The following is a 24,568-nucleotide window of genomic DNA, read 5'->3' on the forward strand; positions in this document are numbered from 1 at the left end:
GGAGAGCAAACTTTAGGGTAATTGATTTATGCTAAGCATGTTTCTTAGAACTGTTGAAACGGTTTCTAAGGAAGGTTGATCTTGTTAAAGATGGATTGTTGACCCAAGTTATGCTTGGTTGTTTGAAAAGGTTGTAAAAGTGTTTTGATACATCCAAGTTAAATTCTGGTTGTGCATGCAATGGGATTGCAATGCCTTGAAGCAAGAGGGTGTGCATTCAACTGTTTGTTAATGTGGTTTTGGATGTTAACCCAAGTGGAGTGTGGTTGATGATTTCATGACCGAGTCTGTGATGATTGATTGCCATGGGAACAAAAGGGATGTTTTCCCTAGTAAATGTTATTAAGTTGGTTGCTTTGGATGTGGTTGATTTCCTAAAGGGATAATTAAGGAAGAATGGCGCTAGCTACCCCCCGCGAACTACCAAACCCTAACCAAGGGGGTTATGAATCCACACTAGGAATGTGGACCGAACCCGCTACGAGAGGTCTCTTCGTGGAAATTACTTGGCATAGAAGGACGCTTGGGTGCCAGTGGGGGCTCTGGCCGTAAATCCCAATGCCTCCAAGCCCTACACAAGTGTTCTACGTGACTCGAGATGGGATCTCAATGCCTTGATACTAGTTACAAGGCGAAATCTTGGTAGGATAAACCTGCGGGTTTTATTGTTGGGAGACGTAATGATTTTTTCTGCGGAGGCAGAAAGGAACACTTAATTCTCCTATATGGGTAGGAGACAAACATTAATCTGAAGATAAGTTAAGGAAGTGTTTGATCTTGTTTTATCTTGTCTTCGTGTCAGTGGCCTAAATTACGTAAAGGAACCTGTGATTAACGAGTTAATTAAGGAAGATGCTTTTATGTGTCAAACATAATGTGGTAGGTAATTAGATAACTAAAACAACCCCCGAGGGAAGCGTGGTGGATGTGACCAATGGGTCTATCCTATGGAAGGGTGGTCTTGGTTACCTGAGAGCTTTCCTCAAAGGAAATGTTAACAAGGAATATTAGGAAAAGTCAAGCGATGACCTTGGAGAATGTTGGTTAGAACCCTGGTTCATACCGTTTTAGGGGACTGGAATGGGACTATGCCCAACGGGCAGAGAGGTCGAGCGATGCCTCCCTCTCATTTCCCATTCTCTTTGAACCAAGTGCGGTATAAGTCTGCTTGGGTCCAGTTGTATCTACGCAAAGTGGAGCGGCTGTTGTCGACCAACGCTAGAAGGCTGTTAGGAAGACTTGACTGCTAGGAACCCGGACTTCGGGTCGATCCTAGTGGGAACAGTCGGATAAGTTCCATTGCGAGGCAGACTCAAGAGACCCTAGTTGGAAAACCCCCTGTCATTCCTTGGGAGTGCCGAGCGGCGTCTTCTAGATCGATGGGTTGCTAAGACGTGTCCCGCAATTTGAGGGGCGGGCACGTTACATGTTAGTACTATATTACATGTCTTTTAACTTTTATGTGAGTCCACATATATGTTATCTTTATAATTCACTCTCATCACTTACACTTAATTGAGTGATATCTCTTTTGGTTGTGCAAGTCACCACACTTGGTCTAGAGACCATTATGGGTTGAGAGTACCAATATGAGGAGATGAAGTAGATTTTCCTGTATATATGTCCAGATTAGATGGCACCCTTTATATAGACAGAGCTGATGTTGAGTTGACATGGTCAATATCCTCATGTTTTACCTCATTTCACTCCAACACATTAATCTCCAGCAAGCATAGTCAATTCTCTAACTTGGTTGTAGAAAGAGGCTCGAGTATGCTTGACTCTACTGATGCAAGTGGTGGCTTTTGGTGGATGGTATGGTGATGTGGAGGCTGTGTATCCTTATTGTACTAGGACTAGTTCCCAAGGACACTACATAAATATACATGCCAAGACCCCATAGCCAGTTTTGGTACTCCTTGCCCTCATCGAGATGCCAGGGGGATGGCTCCAATGGTTACTATAGATAGACAAATATAATGTCTTCATCCCATTGATTAACTAGACACCCATTATCCATACTAACCATACCCATAGGTATTACCACTCTTGTGATGCTTGTATTTGCTCAACTATCTACAAGGGTGGAACTCTATATGCCACTCTTATAGGTACACCTGATATATAGAAATCCCCTAGCAATGGTCAAGAGTGTGCTCCCAAGTGGAAGAGGATACATGTTAGACCTGCCTCACTAGGCTTTGAGCACTTGGTGGAGATGACCACTAGTGTTGTGTATATGAAGGGGAAGAGACTCATAGTATGCATATGGGAGTTGTTTCACCAAGTCTTTCAATACAATGTATTTGATAAATGGAAGAACATGATACAAAGTAACAATGATTATGTGATAGCTTTCTTGCATATGAGTTCTCGATACCTTTTGCCACACATCATTTCTCCATAAGGTGGATAATGGAGCAAATGCATTCCTACATGTTCCACAGGTGATCGAATGCATGGAAGGTAGTAAAAAATGACTTAGGGAGGCCTAAGTGAATAGAGTAGAAGGATTGGAGCATGCTCAAAGAGGAGGTTACTTTCTCTCCACAACAATGGTGGGCCGGTCAATGGGAGGCAATGAGGGCATGGCTAGAGGCAGAAGTTGTACATCACCTTGGAAGTAATACCCACAAGACTTGCTTGGGTTTTGTAAGCTTTCTATTTGTTATGAAGGATTTCTTATTTTTTGAGTTGCTCCTAGTACTAATGTAGTTCTAATGATACTAATTTATCTTCTTTGCTATAGCACTCCATCATAAATCACAATCCTACTAGCCTCGAAACAAGATATGTAGAAAGACACATCTATATGCACTCTCAACAAGCCCTATGCACGCAATGGGAATCATATCTCTTTTGATAGTGTAGCAAATTTATAGTTTGTATTATTCATTGTCTAATTTGAATTGATATTTGATTAAGTTGCAGAGCCCTTTCAATGATCCATTGCATCAAAATGAGCTCGGATGGCAACTAGATGTAGAAGTTTGGATACTTGGGTAACCCTTCTTTTTTGCCTTGTGCTTTATCTTGGCTATTGTATATGCAACTTATTTTTATAGACATTTTTTCCCTTCATTGTATGCAGCTCATTTTAAGGGATATTTATAGATACTTTTACCTATTGTTATTCTATCTTATGGCTTACTGTGTAGTCCTATCTTAGTCATATTATCATTGTATTTTTTTTGGACATTCACTCAACATTTATTTGTTTTGGTAATGTGTTTACAATGTATAGAATGATGTACAATCTTTTCAATTTAATGATATGATTGATTTTCAATGCAACGTGGTGAAATATTATTCTTAATCCATGTGGTTAGAAGAATGGAAAGGATGCTTATTGTAGACAACCTTGCCAAAAAAAAAGCCTATAACAGTTGCTATTAGCATCACAAATTTTAAAATAACCATCACTATTAGCTATGTTATTTACTACAATAGTCATTTTTAGCATCATTATTAGTGTCACTATATAGCCATGATAATAGCAATGCTATTAGCTATGATTTTACAAATGTTTTTAGTGACAATGAAGGAAACTTATCCATAGACTAAAAACATTGCTAGAAACAATGGTATACGTCCTATATATTGTATTGTTAAAGATAAAGCTACACTACAATGTCTAAGTGTTCTATCTTGAAATGATGATTACTTATCACTTAGCAAACAAGGTAAATATGTTAGAGGTATGCATCACCTCATAACCTTCTTATTAGGCCAATCTATTAACTTTCTTCATATATATCATTATTAATTAATGTTATAATATATTCATATTAATTAAAATATTAATATATATGAATATAATATGATAATATGAATAAGATATAATATTATTGATATTAATTATTAATAAATATATTATTATAACTTTTAATATGATTATTAATCATTGATATACTATATTATAATATTAAGATAATATATTAATAATAGTTAATAATGCATTAGAGAGAAAGAGCGAGAAGGTCTCAAAATGGAGCATCTCTCTCCAGTAGCATTTAATTAGGTGAGACATTTAATGGTTTTTTATTCACACACACAAGTATGTGTGGTCTTGTATGACATTATTATAGTATAGCCTATCTCTTTATTGAAAGGATAGCTATAAAAAACATTTCTAAAATATGACGAGAGAGAGAGAGAGAGAGAGAGAGAGAGAGAGAGAGAGAGAGAGAGAGAGAGAGAGAGAGAGAGAGAGAGAGAGAGAGAGAGAGAGAGAGAGGAGGGAGGGAGGGAGGGAGGGAGGGAGGGAGGGAGGGAGGGAGGGAGGGAGAGAGAGAGATAAACTATGGTGATGGAGGTGATAGAAGCATTGGTGGAGGGAGGAGTTGAAGGGGGGAGGTTGAGGTGGAGTGGATGGCGGTGATGGTGATGGAGGTGTTGGTGGCGATGAAAGTGAGGGTGGAGGTGATGGTGGTGGTTGCAATCAAGGATGGAACAAGTGAACTATTAGGAAAAAAAGTAGGGAGATTGCAAAATATAACTTTCCTCAAAAGCTTCTCGCACACACTACTCATCATCATCATCCTCCTCTTCTCAGTCTCTATGTATATATCTCTATGTATGGCATATGGATTAAGTTTGATGCTAATATGTCATTGTCTACATCCTCATTCTTTATCTCTATTCACAAGCGGAAAGCTTCCCTTGTATATTAATCCAAATGCATCTAATTTTGACATGCTAAACTTATGACTCATATCTTCATATTGAGTAACTCACAATCACATGTCCCCACCATTAATACATTTGGATGTGGCTTTAAAAATCAACAAAGTAAGCTAACAAAATTCAAAATCATGTTGTGAGCCAAAACCTCATGTGATATTCAAAAAGTAAAAGGAACCCAAGCATGTGCTGAGAAACATTCAACTACATGTGTTTGAATATGAGCTTTAAGATTGATAAAAGCCTATCCACTTACTCATTATTGTATGTCCACTTACATGTTATTAAGAAAAAGGAAAAAAGAATCTATGAAAATTTATGCAAATCTACATGTTGAATATGAGATTTATGATGCACTAAAATTCAACATCTTACATGTCAAGATCTACCTTTTAAAAATAAAAATCTTTATTTATAAATAGCGTTATGTACATGACATTATTTTGGAAACTTATGTAAACACAAAGGCAACGAGGCTAAAATTCATAAATACTACTAAACATGTATTTGATTAACAAAGAATTTGTAAGGTTGTCATCAAAATTAAGGAAAAAAGCTATAATACATTGCAAGAACATTGGGTACATTCACGCATGGGCATGATGATGTCTCACTAGCCATTTTGGCTCCTTTCTTTGATGTGATATGATTTGTAAAACAAGCATCTCAGAGTTGTAACCTTGTCATTGAAAGTAGGAGAAACAAATCTCCAATACATTGCAAGAACATTAGGTACATTCACTCATGGGCATTGTGCACACATCACTAGAAGGTCTCGTGTTTATAGCTCCTTTTTGTGACGTGGTACAATGTGTAAAATAAGTCGCTAGGAAATATAAGACTACCAAATTTTAACAAGTAAGAATGCATGGTTTGAAAATATGAGCTCCCTTCTTTCTAATGAGCTATTCCTTGTCATGTCTCACTTGTGCAATTGAGGTGTAGAGCTTGCTTCTTTCTTATGAGCTAGTCCTTAATAGGTTTCATTTGTGCAATTGAAGTGTAATTTTGAACTTGGTGTGAGAAATGGCATGAGAGTGGTCGAGCAAGAATGTGCCACACTTATAGTGCCTCAGGGTTGGAAAGACATAATAAGTTCATGTCTGAATTAATGAATTTGTGATTTTAATTTTAAACAAATGTTATATTTGAAGCTTCTCCTTATGGCAGTATTTCCTAGAGCCGAAATTGGAAGGTTGCACTAGCAAACTGCAAAGCCACAACCAAATTAGGTTCATCATTGTTCGGTGGGTTTTTGGAATGTATACAAAGTCAATGATTCCAATTAGCACAAGACAATTCTAAAAGGGATTTACCATTGAATGTCATTCACAAAGGGATTTATCTTGATTAGAATGATAAACATACACAAAATTAGAATAGTAGGAACATAAATCTCTTTAGAAAGATCTTCAACTTTTACCAAGATAGAATAGTCAACAAAACAATCCCTTTTGAAAGGTGTGCCAATCCATGAAGCTTCTTCTTGATATAGCAAATGTGGATAGGGTGTGAATCATCACAAAAACGAATTATATGCCCAATATTGTGATGCCTCTAACTCAAATAAGGACCAATGTTTAGTAATGCAAATACAAATGCTCTAGTATGTTGATATATTGTGCCATTAAGTTGATGGGCATGGGATAGCCCATTTCTCTCTAGAATAACACCAAAAGGAAACTATTATAGCATAATATTGCTTTTTGACTACACTCACAAAAGATATTATTGTTAGCAATACAAAAACCTTCAACATACACTTTCAATAGGATTTTTGGATAAGAATAAGTGCACTCAACTAGAAACTTTATAAGTTCCATGGTTTTATAGTTCTTCAAGAATAAGGAAATTTGCAAATACTTTGCAAATCATCTTACATTAAACTTCAATTTTCATTAACATTATATCTATTGAAAACTTGAACCAATTGCCAATTTAGGGTGCATCACTTTGTTGGCTACTTTAGCAACAGGGAGCCTTGCACAATTTGGAGCATGGTCAATGTTCATGAAAAGTATTTTTTGTCTTAGATACATAAACCTACAACTAAAAATTTTAGGCATTTTAGAATCAAGTTATTTGTATTTGGCATCATTATAATTGAGATTGTTGCATAATTATATTGCATCATGCAAATGGCAAATGGTGGGACCTTGCATGCATGCAATACCTCTTCTTTGGGAAGAGACCTCTTGCAACGAAGGATGGAGACTAGTATGGGAAGAAGCGGTTTCAAAATTGTATCCTCCATCAATATGGATTATGTGTTTGTGGCACATGCACATAACAATTGAGTCAAATTGGCCAAGCAGAGAAAGCAATAATAAAGAGAGGGTATGATTAACAAGCAAAGCCAAAGCAATAGCCATAGGAAAGTAATGCCACAAAGCTTTGTTTGTCATTCTTTCACTAGGATTAAGTAGCACTTTGTGGACTTCTCAAGTAGAAGTTCATTATACTCTCTAAGATGGTAGCATCATTTCACTATGGAGTTAAGCTCACTTTCAAAATGATACCGAAGGGGTGGAATCAAAAGAAGGACTACCACTCTTTAAGCTCAAAAAATCATTCTTAGATGACCCCTAATTGGTCATGAAGATTAAGCACATGTAGATGGATGCAAAAAGTTCACACAAGGAGCCAATCTTGAGTCATATTGAGGTGTGACAAGGCTATATAAAAGAAAAAAAGATCATGGTAGAATTCTAGCATCTAAAACGGGACTATTTATGGATAACATTGACCAAGCTAGAGGTTATCTCATATCGGCTCATAGTATCTCTCCTAATGACCCTATTCTTTGTCTATTTCTACAAGATGTGTATTCTCTTAAGAATCAAGAAATTCATAGAGTTCAAGCTGCTAGATTTTAGCTTTGAAAGCCAAATGAGAGGTAAAGAATGATGCACCATTGACCTTCTACTTCAAGGCATTGAACAACAAGAGAATGCAAGAAGTAATAAGATGCATAGAAGACCTTGATGATGTAAAATGCATTGATAAAAAATGTATTATCTCAATATTTCACTCTCACTTGGCCAAGATTGTTGGGACTAAGCATGTCAAAGCCATTCACTATGAAGAGAAGGTCATGAACTGCTTTCAGAGGTATAATGTTGCCTTAATGAAGTTGTAGTAGAGCAACTAGGCAAGCCCTTTAGTAAAGATGAAATGGAGTATGCATTGAAAAAGATGAAAGATGGTAAATCATCTAGCATAGATGGATTACCTTTTGAGTTTACAAAATGATATGGGAAGAGTGTGGGAAGTATTTCGTGTGCTTCATAAATTTATGCTTGAAGAATGGAGGTATGCCACATGATGTCATATGATTTTATATCCATACTATGAAGGCTAATGAACACCTGTAACTTCATCCATTCAAGGGTCTATACAAGGACATGGAAAGACATGTTATTTGCATGTTGGAGGCATTGCAGAGTCTTGATTCATTGAATTAGTCACAGAATGTAGTTAAACTCAAGAGGAGAAGGGAATGTGATGTAAGTTTGTGAATAGGAGTTTGATTGCATGTGAGCTTGTGGAGGAGTTAGATGGGAACTTAGGGAACTTATGTAGACAAGGTAAAGTGGAGAAAAGAGAGGAGAAGAAAAGGTGCAAATTATCCATAACTATCCTAAAGGGCTAGGGAAAAAACGTGGAGAAGAGGGGAACTGAAAACTCTTGTAAGTTGGAGGCTTTTGTGAAGAGAAACATGGCTGAACACTCTCAAACCTTCAAGGTCTTGATTGAGGGTAGCAAAGAAGTGATTTATGGCCATATGAGCTATAGAAAATGGGGGAAAATAGATTATTTAGGTTGCATATTGTTGTTGTGAATTTTTAGCATAAATATTTGAACCCTAGGATCAATACCAAATGCATATACTTATCTACAATGAGTATATGCTTGAAGTATATGAAGAATCCTCTTTAGGATGATTTTAAGATAGCATGAAGGAGGTTTTTATTACTATTTATAATGAAAAAATAGGGTCAAATTCATGTAATTATAGGATTTTAAGCTTAGCATTGCTTGCTATCATGTTTGATTGATGATAGCTACTATATGCAACAACTTTTCTTGGATTAGGCATGAGATTTGAAGCTTTTGAGCATATATCAAGCTTATGTACAACAAACACTTGTCCTACAACAGGGTTTTCTCTTATCTTAGAGCTTTTGGACAATCATCCTGACACTAGGTATTGTGCTTGTATAGTGAGTGTATGTACTGGGCTTCCTCAGTTGCACATTGTATAAATCAAAGGACTTTGTGACAACTTCAATAAGAGTTTCTTTTGTTTTCAAATTGATTATGTATTCTCGTTTCTTATTCTTTTCGAATTGTGCTCTCTCCACCCTTCTCTTTCAAACCCCTATGGTTAAGGCCTTCGACTTATTACCCCTCGATAAACCCAACTTGAAGGCCATTGGAAGGGTACAAGATGGGTGATGCATCAGGTTTGGGTTCTTTTGTAGGAGCAACCAATGAGATGAAGTGGTTGATTCACACTTTTAATATGTATTTGGAGTCTCAGCCAGAAAAACAACTAATGTTGGCTTCTATAAAATTGGAAACTGCTTTAAGGCTTTGTAGGTTGTGGAAAATGAATTGAAATTGTTTAATGGTAGTAATGTCTTAGCTTACTTACATTTGTATGTAATGAAAATGGAATTCTTTGGGATTGCATAGCTTGCATGGAGCTAGGACCTTGGTTAGCTCACCATGCATGAATTATAAGCATGCACTACTAAATTGTATCTGAAAGATTGAGATTGGGTTGAATTCAAAAGGATCTAGAGAGAGGAGTTTTACATAGAGGATCCTAATTTGGTTACTTGCAAATTGTTCCAAGAGTAGGTAAGTAAGCATAACAAAGGACTTATGGACTGAATTTTTATGTAAATTTGAAATAAAAAATGATCGGTTGGATATAGCAAGGCAATAGGCTCTAGTGGCACAAAAGATTGAGATGTTTTTGCTGGTAGTGGATCCTACCTTGGAGGAGAGTTTGGAAGATCAAACAATGGAAACAAGGCCTAAGACAAATTGGCATAATGTAAAAGAGATTATTAATGCACTTGTTAAGAAAGAAAGAAGAAGTCCCTAGGACTCCACCTACTGCTTTATGTAGAGTAATTGATTCTGCAGTCAAGCCAGTTATACCTATGATTGTACCTACTATAACTAGAGTGAAAGAGGATGTTATGGATGTGTTAATGAAGGGGATGCATGATCTACAATTGGAGGATGCAAATTTGGATGAAAAGGGGCAGGCTGCAACCCCTAAGCCTCCTCGCCATGAGGGCTTCGTTCATCATTATATATGGTGTGATAGCCCCTAGCATGAGAAGCATGAATGTGACATGTATCGTAATGCATTACAATGGGGTTTAATTTTTGGGAAATATGGAACTTTTCATGCAAAATAAACATGTATCCACTTGCTTTGAACTTTGGGAAAGGAGAAATGCAAAAATTATTGGATGATATGGCTGCCAAAAATGCATACATTGCAGTACATGCAACTACATTTGGATTGTAGATAAAGAAAGTCCTCCCTGATACATTGGCTAAAAACTTAGTTATTTGTAGCAACACTCAAAGAGTAATCGTGAAAATTTAGTATAATGATAATGAGTTGTCTAATGTCACAAATGTGTCTCTGGTAGATGCATTATTTGAGGATATTGTAGATATAGTGGCAGAGGAGGATGTATTGATTGAGGATGATGTGCATGCTTTGCTTCTAAATGTAGTTGATACATTGATAGTGAGATTGAAGAGGATGCTTTGACTATGAGTGCAGAGGAAATCTTGCTAGGGAGTGAAGATGATATTTTGAATCTAGATGCACAAGATATACATGCAGTGATTGGTGATTCAATTGTGAAGGTTACATATATAATGCAACCTATACAACCCAAAGATGATATATTGCAAAGTGATTCCCAAACACAAAATAGTGAGATATTTATCATGCGGGATACTTCTTTATGGTTTCTTGAGACATAAATTTTATGCTTTGATATGCATGATGAGGCAAAGTAGACAAATATGTATGCTTTTCTATGCATGATGTTGGGGTAACTATAGCTATACTTGATATACCAAAGCCAAGTAAACTAATTGCAAAAGGGAGGTGGGAAGTTGTAATGCTACTTGTTTATCCTAGTGGACTTATGGCTTTTATGGATTAGGATGTAGAGGGAGATATGCTATTTGGTTTGTATGTGCTTTCAATGCCCTATGATCCAAGAGAGAGTGCTTGGGTTAACTACATGTTTATGTGGATGACATGCATCTGGGTCTTTGATCTCAATGGTAGTATGTTTGTGCACATGACTTGTTGGGAATGCATAAGTGGGCTTTTGATAGGGCATAGAGTAGGTTATTGCAATGAGTAGTTTTGGGGTAGATTTGATACTTTCAAAATTTGGTGTAATGAGGGAGTCTTTGATGATGTGCAACACATCCATGGTATAATTTCACCTAAAGAAGAGGTCTACCAAGTTTAGTAGCCAACTAACTCAGTACATGGAAGATACATGTATTAGAAGGTCAATGTCTATAAAAGATTGCACGTGAAAATAGTGAATTATAGGCTGCATAGAGCTTTTTTCAGGTTGAAGATTTGAAAATTCGGCTTTGGTATCTTAAGGGAAGTTGTAATTCAGAATCAAGTCTACAATTTTCCTTGAGAGAGCTTAGCGATCCGAGTTACAAATCAAAATTTATAAGCAGTTTAAGATAGGGATGTCCTAACTGAGAGATTTTTAAGAGCAAGGAATGCCTAATCATGGTGGCAGATGCAAGGTATTGACCCTAAACTATGCAAGATAATGCTACCCACTTCCTCACTTAGTTGGATGATACAAGGTTGAGGATACCAATTGTAGGGAAGTGGAGCAAAAATATTCAAGAGATGTGTTTGATGCATATATAAGTGCGTGCAATTGGATACAGGTATATTGTCTAGAACTATCCTGAAGGGCTAGGAAAAAACGTGGAGAAGAAGGGGATTAAAAACTCATGCAAGCTAGAGGCTTTGGTGAAGAGAAACATGGCTGAACACTCTTGGACCTTCAAGGTATTGATGGGGGGCAGCAAATAAATGATTTATGGCTCACATGAGTTGTAGAAATCATGGAAAATAGGGTATTTAGGATGCATATTGTTGTCTTGAAATTTTAGCATAAATCTTTGAGCCTAGGGATCAATATTGGATGTGTTTGCTTGTCTACAATGAGTATATGGTTGAAGTATATGAAGAACCCTCTTTAGAGTGAATTTCGGGCAACATAAAGGAGGTTTGATTCAATCTTCTCTTTTCTTATTATTTTTGAATTGTACTCTCTCCACCCTTCTCTTTAAACCCTTGCGGTTAATGCCTTTGATTTATTACTCCTCGACAACAAAATGAACTAGGGATTAAATAAAATAATTCCCAAGTGCCAAAGGTTGAAGCTCTCTTAATGGAGGCCATTGACTATGCTTAGCCTTTCATATAAACTCATGCAAAGGTTATAGCAAGGATTAAGTTTTTGAGAAGTTTTTGTTGTTTCAAGTTTTACGCTCCCAACAATATAGTTTTGTGCATGATAGAAGGACACAAGATGCTAGCATGAACTTAGCGATGACCAGTGATTAGTCACACTAGCAAGTGGATAAATTTTATATTGGTGAATATGGACTTTGACAAAGCATATGATTGAGCTATTGGGATTGCATAGTTTTGACTCTTGAGGCTATTGGATTTGGCACAACCTTCATAGACATGGTTTAGACCTGATTTGCTAATACCTCTACATCATCATGTATTAGTGGGGTGGTTGTCCAAGCTGTTTTCTTTGAGGAGGTCAATAAGGCAAGGGTACCCTTTGGTCCATTGTTTTTTGCAATTGTTACAGATCCACCCCTAACAAAACTAGATTGGCTAGTTCAAAGCATGGGCTTAAATACGTAGGGGAGGATCACTTTATTTCTCATGTTTTGCAAATTACAACTTTAGCGTGGAGTGGGTGATAGCATCTCTCTTGGAAAAATTTGAGGAAATTTATGAGCTGGGATGAATCTCATGAGTGGCTTGCTAATTATGGCTACAAAATGATCAAAATGGCCAAATATACCAATATTGCACTGCTCTCTCAATTTTGGGAATCTCCCATGACCAAAGATTCCAATGGATCAACACTAAAGTCATGGCCAAGGTGCACATATGGCCTAGTAAATCTCCTTTAGAGGTAAGCTAGTCATATTGAACTCAATGCTAGTTGGCCACTTTAAGTGTTTGTGGTGGCCATCTTTGCCTTTAATGTTGCATGTTAGAAAGAATTGGAGAGGAACCTTTCTATGGACATAAGGAGAGGACCACGAGTGGCACATTTTTTGTCAGTATAGAAAAATCTGAGGGTGGTCTTGAAGTTAAGTGACTCAAAGACAGCTCATAGGCTACTCTTTCAATTAGTCAAAAGGGTGTAGGCACACCAACCTTGAGTGGTGATAATAAGATTTAGATGGGAACTTGCATGCTTTTAGGTGGTGAATAGCATTACATCAACTGGAGATACATTCTTCTTAGCAAAGCAATCCTGGTGAAATCCCATGGCTCTGAACACACCTAGAAATGTATAGCCATGTGGCAATCTAGGGTTAAGGAAGTTGGCTAGTGTGGTGGAGATTATGGAAGGGGTGGTGTTTTATGATGCTACATTTGTGAATAACTTTACTTTTTATGTAGAGAAATCAAAGATATATAAGGCACTCTATCCCAAAGGAATTAAAAGGTGAGTAAATTGGTAGCACACCTTGTATCTTCACTGGCTAACTGAGTGAGAGATTACATAGAAATGGGATCTTAGTGTTGATAAGGTGACGTGGATAAGAGATGTCCTAATAAAGGCAAAGGAAGAATGGCCTATATCCCACATGGTAAAACCGATGCATCAGCTCCATTGCATCAAATTAGAGAAAGCGAAGGTGCTAATGGAGTACAAAAAGAGAAAAGGATATTGAAACACTTGAAGAAAGACATAAGGCATATACTCAGCAAACACAATTATTGGAGGAAGTCTATCTTGGGACAAAGTAAAGAATGTGGAAGAGGAGAGTGAAGAGGATCTAGATGTGCATTACATCAAGAAGATTCAATTTGATGCAATGGAAAATTGTTATGAAGGGATTTCCAACTACACAGAGGATCAACAAAGAAAAGAAAATCTTTGATCTTTGTGTCCTTTGCAAAGGGTACATGATGGAGACCCTTTACATGTACTGTAGGAATGCCCTAGAAGCCAAGTTACGTGGACCTACTTGAAAAAGTGGGTTGAGAAAGCTAGTTTCCATGTGTAGATAACAACAAAGACTCCCCTTTTTTATGATGCTTGTTAATTGAACTAATGCTCAATGAAGCTTTGGGATGTTATTTAGGCAGCAACTATTAGACTCATTTGGACCATTAGGCATAGGAAGTGTTTTGGAAGGATTTTCCCTTAAGCACTATTGAATGCTAATCTATGCTAAGAAGAAAGTTGTTGGTGTTGAAAGGGTTGGGGAAGAAATCTTCTCTCTATAAAGCTTGTGAGACTTTTCAAGAAGCATAGCTAAGTCAAGCTATGAAGTGTTCCAGCATTTGTGGTTGATGTGAATACCTTTAATACTTTAATATGTAGTAAAGTGGAAATGATGGTCTATGCTATCCTTTTTTATAAAGTGAAAATCTTACTACTATATTATTTTGGTTGTAGGTTCGAAAAGCCCTGAACTTCCAAAGGGCTTCCTGAACCTACCGCCTTCCCAAACCTCTCCTTTTTAATTAAAACTCTCTTTCTCTCATGTTTAATCACTCCCTCTCTCTTCGCTCTCCCCTTTTTAATTAAACCTCTCTCTTTCTCTTTTCCCTTTCCCTTTTTAATTAAATTAAAAATTTCACAAAATTCTAGTTCTTCCATTTTTTTAATCAAAATTTTATCTCTTTTCTCCCCTTCTTTTAATTAGATTAAACTTTTTAATTCAAACTCCCCTCCTTTTTATTCTTTTTTCCATTATCTTTTTGTTAAATATTCTTAAAAACCTTTTTAAAATTTCATTTCTCTTTTACTTTGAAAGAGAGGGAGGAGGGGAGAGAGAGAAGAAGAAGAGAGAAAGAGAGAGGGGAGGGGATTAAGAGTGAGAGAGAGGAAATATAAATTTTAAAAGAGAGAGAAAAGAAAAAAAGGGGAGAAAGAATGAAGAGGGAGAGAGAGAAGAAGAAAAAGAGAGAGAGAGAAGAGAGAGAATTATAGACCTAGAAAATATAAATAAATAAATGAATAATTCCACTAGCCTTTAAAAAAAATTATTTTTCTTTTAATTAAACGTTTTTAAAAGCCATATTTTGAGAGAGAGAGAGAGAGAGAGAGAGAGAGAGAGAGAGAGAGAGAGAGAGAGAGAGAGAGAGAGAGAGAGAGAGAGAGAAAGAGAGTGAGAGAGGGGTAAAACAGAGAGAGAATTATAAAGAGAGAAAAGATAAAAGTTAAAATTTTTTCCCTTTTAATTAAACATATTTAAAAGTCATGCTTTTAGAGAGAGAGGAGGGAGGGGAGAGAGAAGAAGAAGAAAAGGAGGTAGAAGAGAGAGGGGCGGAACAGAGAGATATAACCATAGAGAGAGGAAATATAAAATTTGAAAGAGAGAATAAAAAAGGAAAAAAGAGGAGAGAGAAAAACAAGAGAGGAGATAAAAAATAAAAGAAGGGGAAAAAGAATGGAGAGAGAGAGAGAGAGAGAGAGAGAGAGAGAGAGAGAGAGAGAGAGGGGAGAAGAAAAGGAGAGAGAGAGAAAGAGTGGGAAGAGAAAAAGGAGAGAGAATTATAGAGAAAAGAAAGATAAAATTTAAGAGAGAGAAAAGAAAAAAATTTAAAGAGAATGAAAAGAGAGAGAAGAAGAAGAAAAAAGAGAAAAGGGAGAGAAAGAAGAGAGTAGAGAAGAGGGAAGAAGAAAAGAGAGAGAGAGAGAGAGAGAGAGAGAGAGAGAGAGAGAGAGAGAGAGAGAGAAGCAATGAGAGAGGGGGAGAGAAGAAAAGGAGAGAGGGGGAAGATAGAGAAAATTTTAAGTTTAATGTGAGAGAACAAGGAGATGAAAAAAATAAACTAAAATAAAAGACGAAGAGAGATGGGGGAAGGGAGAGAAAAGAAGTTGAAGGAGAGAGAGAGAGAATTATATTGTGGAAATATCAAAATTAAAAGAGAGAATGAAAAGAGAGGAGAGAGGGGGGAGAAGAAAAGGGGGTGAGAGAGAGAGGGGAAACATATAGAGAGAAGATTAACTTAAAACAGAGAGAGAAAATTAAAAAAAGAAAAAAGATGGGAGAGAGATAAAAGGAAAAGAAAGAAGAGAGTGGGGAGAGAAAAAAGGAGAGAGAGAATATGAACATAGAGAGAGAGAGCATTATAGAGAGGAAAGATAAAAATTAAAAGAGAGAAAGAGAGAAAAGGAAAAATTTAAAGAGAGAATGGAGAGAGAGAGAAATATAAAAATTAAAAGAGAGAAAGAGAGAAAAGGAAAAATTTAAAGAGAGAATGGAGAGAGAAAGAGAGAGGAGAGGAAAAAAAAGGAGAGGGAGAGAGAGAAGAAAAAGAGAGGAGAGAGGGGAAGAAGAAAAAGGGGGGAGAGAGAGAAAGAGAAAAGAAGGAGATGAGAGAAAATAAACAGAAGTAGAAGAGAGGGTATTTAAAACTAGGCTAGAAGAGAGATAGGGGAATGGGGGAGAGAGAAGACTCCCTCCCTTTGTTAAAAATTTCAAGTTGGTTTTTAAATACTTTTCCAGGAATTCGTTTAAGGCGAGTTTGGCTTTTTGGGGGAGAGACCAGAGTCACGACTCACTCTGTTGTGGCGCCCTTTACACTGGTGGCTTGTGTTGTAAGAGGCTTGAGCTTCTTGTACCTGGATGTGAAATGAGAAGAGCGGAGCAGGACTGCAGCAGGCTAATGGCAGGCGGTAGTTATTGTCCTATGCATAGGCACCATGTGACGAGAGTAGGGGGGGGATGTTGGGACAAAAAGTCGCAAACCCGAGCACTGTGTACACACCCAGAGTCAGTCATCAGTCACCGCTGTGGAGCGAGAATAGCCGGCCCCCACAGACACAGCGAGAGAGAGAGAGAGAGAGAGAGAGCGAGAGGCACCGACTTCTAATGTCTGCAAGCCCTTAAATGCTGCGCGCTGCACCTCAGCTTTACCTACACAAGAAGTCGGCTATTCTGTTTCTCTCCCTCCCATTCATCACTCGCTTTCTCCCCGTGTAGGTGTTTCCTCTCTCGTTCTCCCATATTAACAGTCGAGATATCATATCAGGATCTAGAAGTATCTCGTCCCATCCCACCCCACCCAACCACACCCCACCCTACCTCCCTCTCTCTGTCTCTGTATCAAACTCTCTCGGCAGTCGAAGCTTCAGCTATGGCGGCCCTCCAGGGAAGAGGCATGGCACTTATGGCCCTCTGCCTCCTGCTCCTCTCCTCTATCGCCTGCAGCTCCGCGGCCACCGTCTACCTCGTCGGGGACGCCGCGCGCTGGAGCCTCTCCGAGCTTAACTACAACTCCTGGGCCGCGCGGAAGAGTTTCCACGTGAACGATGCTTTACGTAAGTCCCGCCCCCCTTGCCAAGCGCTTCCTTCTTCCCATTCTTAGCGGCTTTCCAGCGGCCACTCACGAAATAATATGACCTTTGCACACTCGTGTGCGCCTGGCTGTCTGTGTGCTTGCAGGGTTCTCCTACTCTTCTACCTTCCATAATGTGCTCCTAGTGAGCGAGCAGGACTACCGCAAGTGCTCCGCTTCCCGCCCCCTCGCGGTCTACACCAATGGCAACTCCATTGTCAGGCTCTCCAAGCCTGGCAGCTACTTCTTTATCTGCGGGGTTCCTGGCCACTGCGAAGCTGGCATGAAGATGCATGTGACCGTTCGCTAAAGCATATGTCGCCTAAAGGTATGTTTGGTCTTCCGACCATGCTGTTACGTCTGTCTCTTCGCTTCTTAGAGGAATCCTGCACGTCATCTGATCCATGCTTATTAGCACTCTGCCTCTACGTGATAAACCATAACCATACTCGTTCCATTATTTCTTTACCAAAGCCATGATTCCTCAAGCTTTTGTCGGGATTTCACTTAGTCACCACTGCATTTCAGCTCTGTGCACGCCTGTCAGGCTGTCTCCTCATCTTAACTGTTTTTCGAATTTTATGTGTAGGGTTAATCCCTTTTAATGGAGTACTCTCCTATCATAAATGTGAGATGTTTTTGATGTATTCTGATGTCGGAACGGGCGCTTTTCTCTTTCATTTCTCCTTCGATGTTGATCACCTTTAGCTTTTGGCCAAGGCCAAAAAACCTAGCTAGGCATTGTGTGGGGAAGGGGCGGGCCAGCTGCTATGCGTTGCTGGTTGTGCGGCCCCTCCTTTGCAGAAGTCCATGCTGTTGCAATTCATATTGGGCAATTGCTACGGTAATTTGTCTCTAACTTGTGGATTGGTAAACTCCCGTGGTTGCTGGAGACGTGGGACATTCATATTGTACGACCCCACATTACGCTATCTATTTCTCACCCTTCCTTAATGCTGACTTCCTTACGTTATTATGCAGGTCGTCCGACAACCATTGCCTCGTTCATATCTATACTTGTTATCGTCCGTTTGCGTCATGCGCTACTACCATGGAGAGTCGTAGTACACCCCTGGCACGAGTGGTTGTGCCGTCTCTTGTAAGTTTATAGCAAGTGTATGCTGAGTACGTCTGAATATCAATCAATGGCTGGCAGCGGCCATTTTTGTGAGTTCTATCCGTATGCCTCCATCACCGTTGTCGCTCTGGGTATTTTGAAAGGTTACATCTTAATGCGAGGCCATGTAGTCGAATAAACAATTGACCATATCCTGCATCTCATGACTTAAACGGGGACAGATAGAGCAGTAAACTGGTGGCTGCATAGGAGAGGCTAGTGCATTGTGTTGGGGAAAAGGGTGCATGAACTCGTAACGAAGGTAGATTTTGTAAACAACCACATTATGTCCATCAATTCCCGGAAGGTTGAAAGATCGATAACGTACACTATTTATCTCAATGGGTGTTCGTTGCGTGTTTTAGAAGTTGCAGGAGTTCGAATTCCGAACAGACGCTCGTGACTCCTCTCGTCTTGACGTGCTCTTGGGCGTTGTGATGAAAATGTCCGATGCACTTCGGATTCTGGATATGTTTGCAATCTCTACTCGTGAGTCAGATACAGCTTGCGGTGGCTTCAGTTTTTAAAAACATTCTCGTTTGTTATTAATACAATTATTCTTGTGCATTTTAAAAACAATGAATTCTCTTGTTCAATTCCTAACCTAAGCATTTTTTATTGTAAATAAAATTTTTAAACTTGGTTTTGGCTTTCATTGTGTAAATTGTGCTAATACTTGCTAGACCACATGTAGGTAAATTCTACTTTCACAAGTCCACTATTAGTATGTGCGGGTAGCATGTTGACCTCATCACACTTCCCTAATAATCCCACTATGTTAGCGTTATAAAATCTTGGGTACCCTCTAGTATTGAAGATGTTATGAATTTGTTAAGAGTTAAGAGTACATTTGAGATTGGTTAATAAGACATTCTCTCTCCTCCTTACCCCCTCTTGTTCTCTCCCTTTTTGTAGTTTGATTTTTGCAACTTGTGGATATGTTGATGTTGAAAATTTGGTCTAGTACTTCAAGCTAAACCGGGACCTAATGTTTCAAAGTTAACAATAACATTGATGATTGTTAGAGCTCCTTTGTTGCAACTCCCCTTGAAGTTTTCAACTCATTGCAAGGCTAAATCTAGTAAAACTAGTGGGGAACCCACCACCTATGAAAGAGTGGTAAAGGAAGATTACTTTGTGAGGATTTGGGTAGAAAAGGGGTGAGTTGATCTCATCATCTCTCTTTAGAGAGAGAGAAGAGCCTCAAGGATAGAATCCTTTTCATACCATTCATAGATCGGTAGGTTATTCCATACTCTAGGATGATCATGGAGCATCTTCATGTTTAGAGGATACTCCTTGAACTACTTAAATTTGTTATAAAGTTGGGAGTTATGAAGTAGCCACCCTTCATTTGAACATGTGAAATTGTGCAAGTAAATCTTACATAAGTATGGCTTAGCTCTTAATAAGAAGTAATCCCATATTTGAGAGAGTATAACTTTTATTATAAAGTTGGGACTTATAAAGTAGCCACTCTTAATTTGAACATGTGAAATTGTGCAAGTAGATTTTACATATATTGGGCTTAGCTCTTAAGAAGAAGTAATTCCATATTTGAGAGAGGATATCTTTTATTAGTTAGAATGTAAGGTTATCAAAACAACTCATTGGTCATGAGTGATTGTTGTACTATTTGAAAGTGATATGTTGGAGGGCTTTGACTTGTCTAACCAATGATCACTTGAATGCTAAAGCTTTGACTTGTCTAACCAATGAACACTTGAATGCTAATTATACATAACATGGTTGAAACCCAAATTATTACATGATTACTTTTATTGGATAATGAGTGGTGAGTTGGAATTTAAGCATTGCTCATAGTTACATGCTAATTTGTGAGTTAGAATCTACCAAACGCGAGAGCAACATTTATGGTAAATCTTGATGAAATTACTACATATAATGTTTGCTTGTCTCTCCATGGAGTAGAACAGAAAATAAAGAGAACATGAAAACATGAGAGAAGAGTATCAAAAACTTGCACAATACAATAATAGATACATTCTCCATGCTCGAGCATTTGTTTAATAAATGTATTTATCATATTAGAATATACTTTTGTGCCCAAAATACTTTGAAAGTATCTATTTTGTGATCTTTGATCTTTGTGACTTTATATGACTTGCTTATGGTGTAAATAAGATAAAATGCTATTTATTCCTAAAGGTAAACAAAAATAATAATTGTTGAAAAGAAATATATAATAAATCGTCATAGAAAGCGTGCATTCAAGGATCTTGTATTAATAGATGCTAATAATAATATAGTACTTTTAGGGAGTCTTTCATCCTATTGATTGCTCATCATAACACTATAAACAACTTGTCTAATAAATAATTGATTATAAGATAGGAAAATGAAATGCACAATATTAAATGAATATAGTCCATAATAAATTGTAATAAACTACTATGATAATTTCATAATTTTGATTCTATCCATAGAAAAAATAAATTTGTAATTTTGATATAATTTTGATCAATTGTAAAACTTTTCCCATTAATCTTGTGAACAATTTTGAATGGACTTGGAGATCTAGATGATAACTTAATTTTTGAATGCTTTTTCACTAGTTGGAATACATCTCTTTTCAATTTTTCATCAAACAAGATAATCTTGAATTTAGTGGTTATGCTCTTTCTATTGATATGTGATGTGTAACTTGAGATTGTTTAGTTGTTTTGGTGATGCTTTCTAAGCACATCATATACAATTGTGGTCATGGGGACGTAATTTTTTTTCAACTACTACTTCAATAGGAGTTAAACCAGTTGCTTAATGTTTTCTAAGAACATCATATACAATAGTGGTCATAAGGACATGTAATTTTTTTTCAACTACCACTCCAATAGGAGTTAAACAAGTTCCTTAATGTGAAGCTCAATTGTAAGCAAATTGAAGAATATTAGGTAGATGATGGTCTCAATTACTAGAGTATGTAAATTATGTAAGATCTAAGAACATAAAGAATCGTATCATTGGTTGCTTTGGTTTGTCCATTACTTTCTAGTTAAAAAATTAAAGTGCAATCTATCTTTGGAACTAAATTCTTAAAAAGAGCTATTAAAAAACGATTGCAAAGTTCGGCCATCTCAACCAAATAGCATAGTCTTAGAAAACGTGTGAAGAAGAATATGACATGAATGAAAATTGTGATAACTTGAGGTGTCAACTTTTTACAAGGAAGGAAGGAAGGAAGTAGGCTTCTTTATTGAATTGATTAACAATGGCACATATCATATCATGATGAGAAGTAGTAGTAGAAAAGGGAATGATAAAGTGCATAGAGATTTGCTCCCATGGGCCTATAGAAATGGACAAAGTAATCCGTATGTTTTCCCATGGTGATGGTTGATTCGCAGACATGTATTCAAAAATTAACTTTTGCCATGCCATGCCTTATGATTGGTCAATAAAAAGCATGCGAATAAAAACTCTTTGCATGTAGTTATGGCAGATTTGATATCTCTTTGTCCCATTTAACTAGGTCAATGCATCTTAGCCGTAGCTATATGTCTAAAAGGCATGGCAACACACAACTTGTGTTGATAATATCAAAATCCATTTACATGAGTAATTATCAAACATAGCGGTAGTAGTATTTTGAAACTTTTGCTCATTAAAAGAGAAATTTGGATCACTAAAATACATAGGAATCGTTGTATTATAGTTTCAATTTCTATTATAAAATTATGATTAAAGTATACTTTTGATTTGATCAAATCCAAGCAAAAGATATGATATGGTACTTTTATGTGGCCTATGACTTAATCATGCATCTATGACAACATTGACATGACTTGGTTGATATTGGTTCAGACGACTGTGATAATTTTGAATGAAAGATGCCCATTTAATGTGATGGTCAAAATTCAAGAAATGTTTTATGGCTTGTTGATCAATCTTCATAAGAACTTGAGATCCCATGAGGTAATGTTTTGAAATATCCAAAGCATGAATTTAGTAAATTAAATATTAATTTAGTAAATGTTTAGTGGCTTGATGATCAATCTTGATAAAAATTTTAAATTGCTTGAGATAATAACTTGAAATGTCCAAAGCATAAATTATATGTATTAAATATTTATCATGTGCTTTAGATTTATTTTGAAATGATTTAGTTAATGACTTTCATAGGCAATAAGATGATCATCATATGTTAAAATATCTCCTAAACCATTAGTATGAATTGAACAATATGTTAAATTATTTTAAACCACTAGTTAAAATAATTGAAGAGTAATTGAACAATGCATAATGTTTGATGTTTCTTATGTACGCAATTGTTCAACCACCTTATTAAGAATGGTCAAAGGCAAAGAAATCAAAGAAAAATTTCTAACAAATTTTTCATAAAATCTAGCTAAACACTAGAAAGATTGAACTTTATGTACATTATTAGAATTAGGCCAATCTTTAATGGTTTAAATTTTCTTGAGAGCCTCAAATGTCACCATAGACATGTTCAAGCCCATACATTAGTACCAGGTATATGCATTAGCATTTGTCAAACCTGAGAAGCATATAAGCCTTCAATGCATAAAGCTTTCAAGTGGAATACTTGTTGTCCATTGTATATACAACAAAGAACTTGTTTCACATTGAGCAAAGAAAGCTCAAATCTATTCAAGAAGTATAGCAAGACATGTACCAAACATCTCAACATCAATGCATAAGTGTATGAGCATTAGTGAAACTTAAACATTAAAAAAATGTATGCTCCTATTTGTATTATAGCAAATTGTCTTGAATGTATAGACAATGGCTAAGGTGTACACTTGCAAAGGAGGCTCCAGTGGGTCCTAAGCAATGTCAAGAGAAGTGCTAGACCTTTAATAGATGCTATAGGAGATACACAAGATACCAATGTTTGCAACAGTGCCACGGATAGGAGTTGGAAAGCTACACAAATCATGCTGATTATGATGCTAGTCTTGAAACTTGTTGAACACTTGTTAAGGTTCAACCAAGGGTTCTTGAGCTTTGGAACAAGTTAAGTGGAGGGAGCCACTAGGGAAGAAGCGAGAGCAAGATTCGTACTTAAGAAGAGGATTGAATTGCCATGGAACCTTCAAGTTGAAGCTTTTCTCATGGTTAAGTAGAATTGAAGAGAAAGAGCTCCTCAATGCTAGTGCAATGGCTTTGATACCTATTAAAGGGAGTGAACCCTAAAATGGAAGCATAGAGGGGAAGCAAGAGCTATAGTGGAAGGAACGAGAGAGAGAGAGAGAGAGAGAGAGAGAGAGAGAGAGAGAGAGAGAGAGAGAGAGAGAGAGAGAGAGAGAGAGAGAGAGAGAGAGAGAGAGAGAGAGAGAGAGAGAGAGAGAGAGAGAGAGAGAGATGTTGTGGGAACTCCAACAATCACAATATGTGACGATCTTTCCCTTTTTTCAAATGTCATCGAAATAATAAAGAAAAAAGTGATAGTGGCAGGTGCCTACCATTTGCAAGGTACAGATGTGTAGGTAACTAAGACATGGTGTAGGTACTGTCAATATAATTTATACTTGTATTATGCATTCTTATGCTTCTTGCTTGTGGACATCAGTGTATTGGCCCAATCTTTCTCTTATGCATGCATTTTGGTTGAACTTTGGTTTTAATTTTGCTATTATTACAACATCCCCTATTCTCTTTGGTTGGTAGACATAATGATAGGAGTTTCAAATGCTTCCAATGACATTGCCATCTTTAACATTGAGAAGTTGGATGGTAATATCTCCAAGATTTTGAAGACCTAGAAATAGGCTTCCAATGATCCTGCCATCTTTAACATTGACAAGTTGGATGGTAATATCTCCAAGATTTTGAAGACCTAGAAATAGGATTTAGTCACCATTAAAAACCAAGGGGTTGGTATTGATAATTTTGAGGTGAATACCTTGCTTCTCGAAGTGTGTGAATGGGGTGAGGAGGGCAATTTGAAGTGATTTGTGAGTGGGCTTGTTGCATTTCAGCATCTATTTGACTATCATCAATAGGTTTTTGTCTATCTTATCTTTTGATTCTTTGATCTTTGTTGTCCAATCTAGTTCAATGTTCACACACTTGTGGGGTGAAGGAAGACTTTTTTTCCCACATGTAGGTTCTTATGACCCTTCAAACCTCAATAAAGGAATAGA

General features: G+C 37.1%; 1 protein-coding gene across 2 annotated transcripts; it reads left to right on the forward strand.

Annotated features, from left to right (window-relative positions):
• Positions 1-16,800: 16,800 nt before the first annotated feature.
• LOC148039777 (mavicyanin-like) lies at positions 16,801-18,501 on the forward strand. Of its 2 annotated transcripts, none has more exons than XR_015693297.1 (3): positions 16,801-17,309; positions 17,434-18,170; positions 18,308-18,501. XR_015693297.1 is itself a non-coding variant. In XM_087693987.1 (3 exons), the coding sequence occupies exons 1-2, from the start codon at positions 17,126-17,128 to the stop codon at positions 17,634-17,636; spliced, it is 387 nt and encodes a 128-aa protein (XP_087550113.1). In that variant the 5' UTR covers positions 16,811-17,125; the 3' UTR covers positions 17,637-17,654; positions 18,308-18,501. The 2 variants fall into 2 exon arrangements, 1 of the variants encoding a protein (XP_087550113.1); XM_087693987.1 differs by having other exon boundaries at positions 16,811-17,309; positions 17,434-17,654.
• Positions 18,502-24,568: the final 6,067 nt, after the last annotated feature.

This window comes from Lygodium microphyllum, chromosome 2 (genome assembly GCF_053477565.2).
Source record: "Lygodium microphyllum isolate KBCC chromosome 2, Lygodium_microphyllum_v1.1.10, whole genome shotgun sequence".
Classification (NCBI taxonomy): domain Eukaryota; kingdom Viridiplantae; phylum Streptophyta; class Polypodiopsida; order Schizaeales; family Lygodiaceae; genus Lygodium; species Lygodium microphyllum.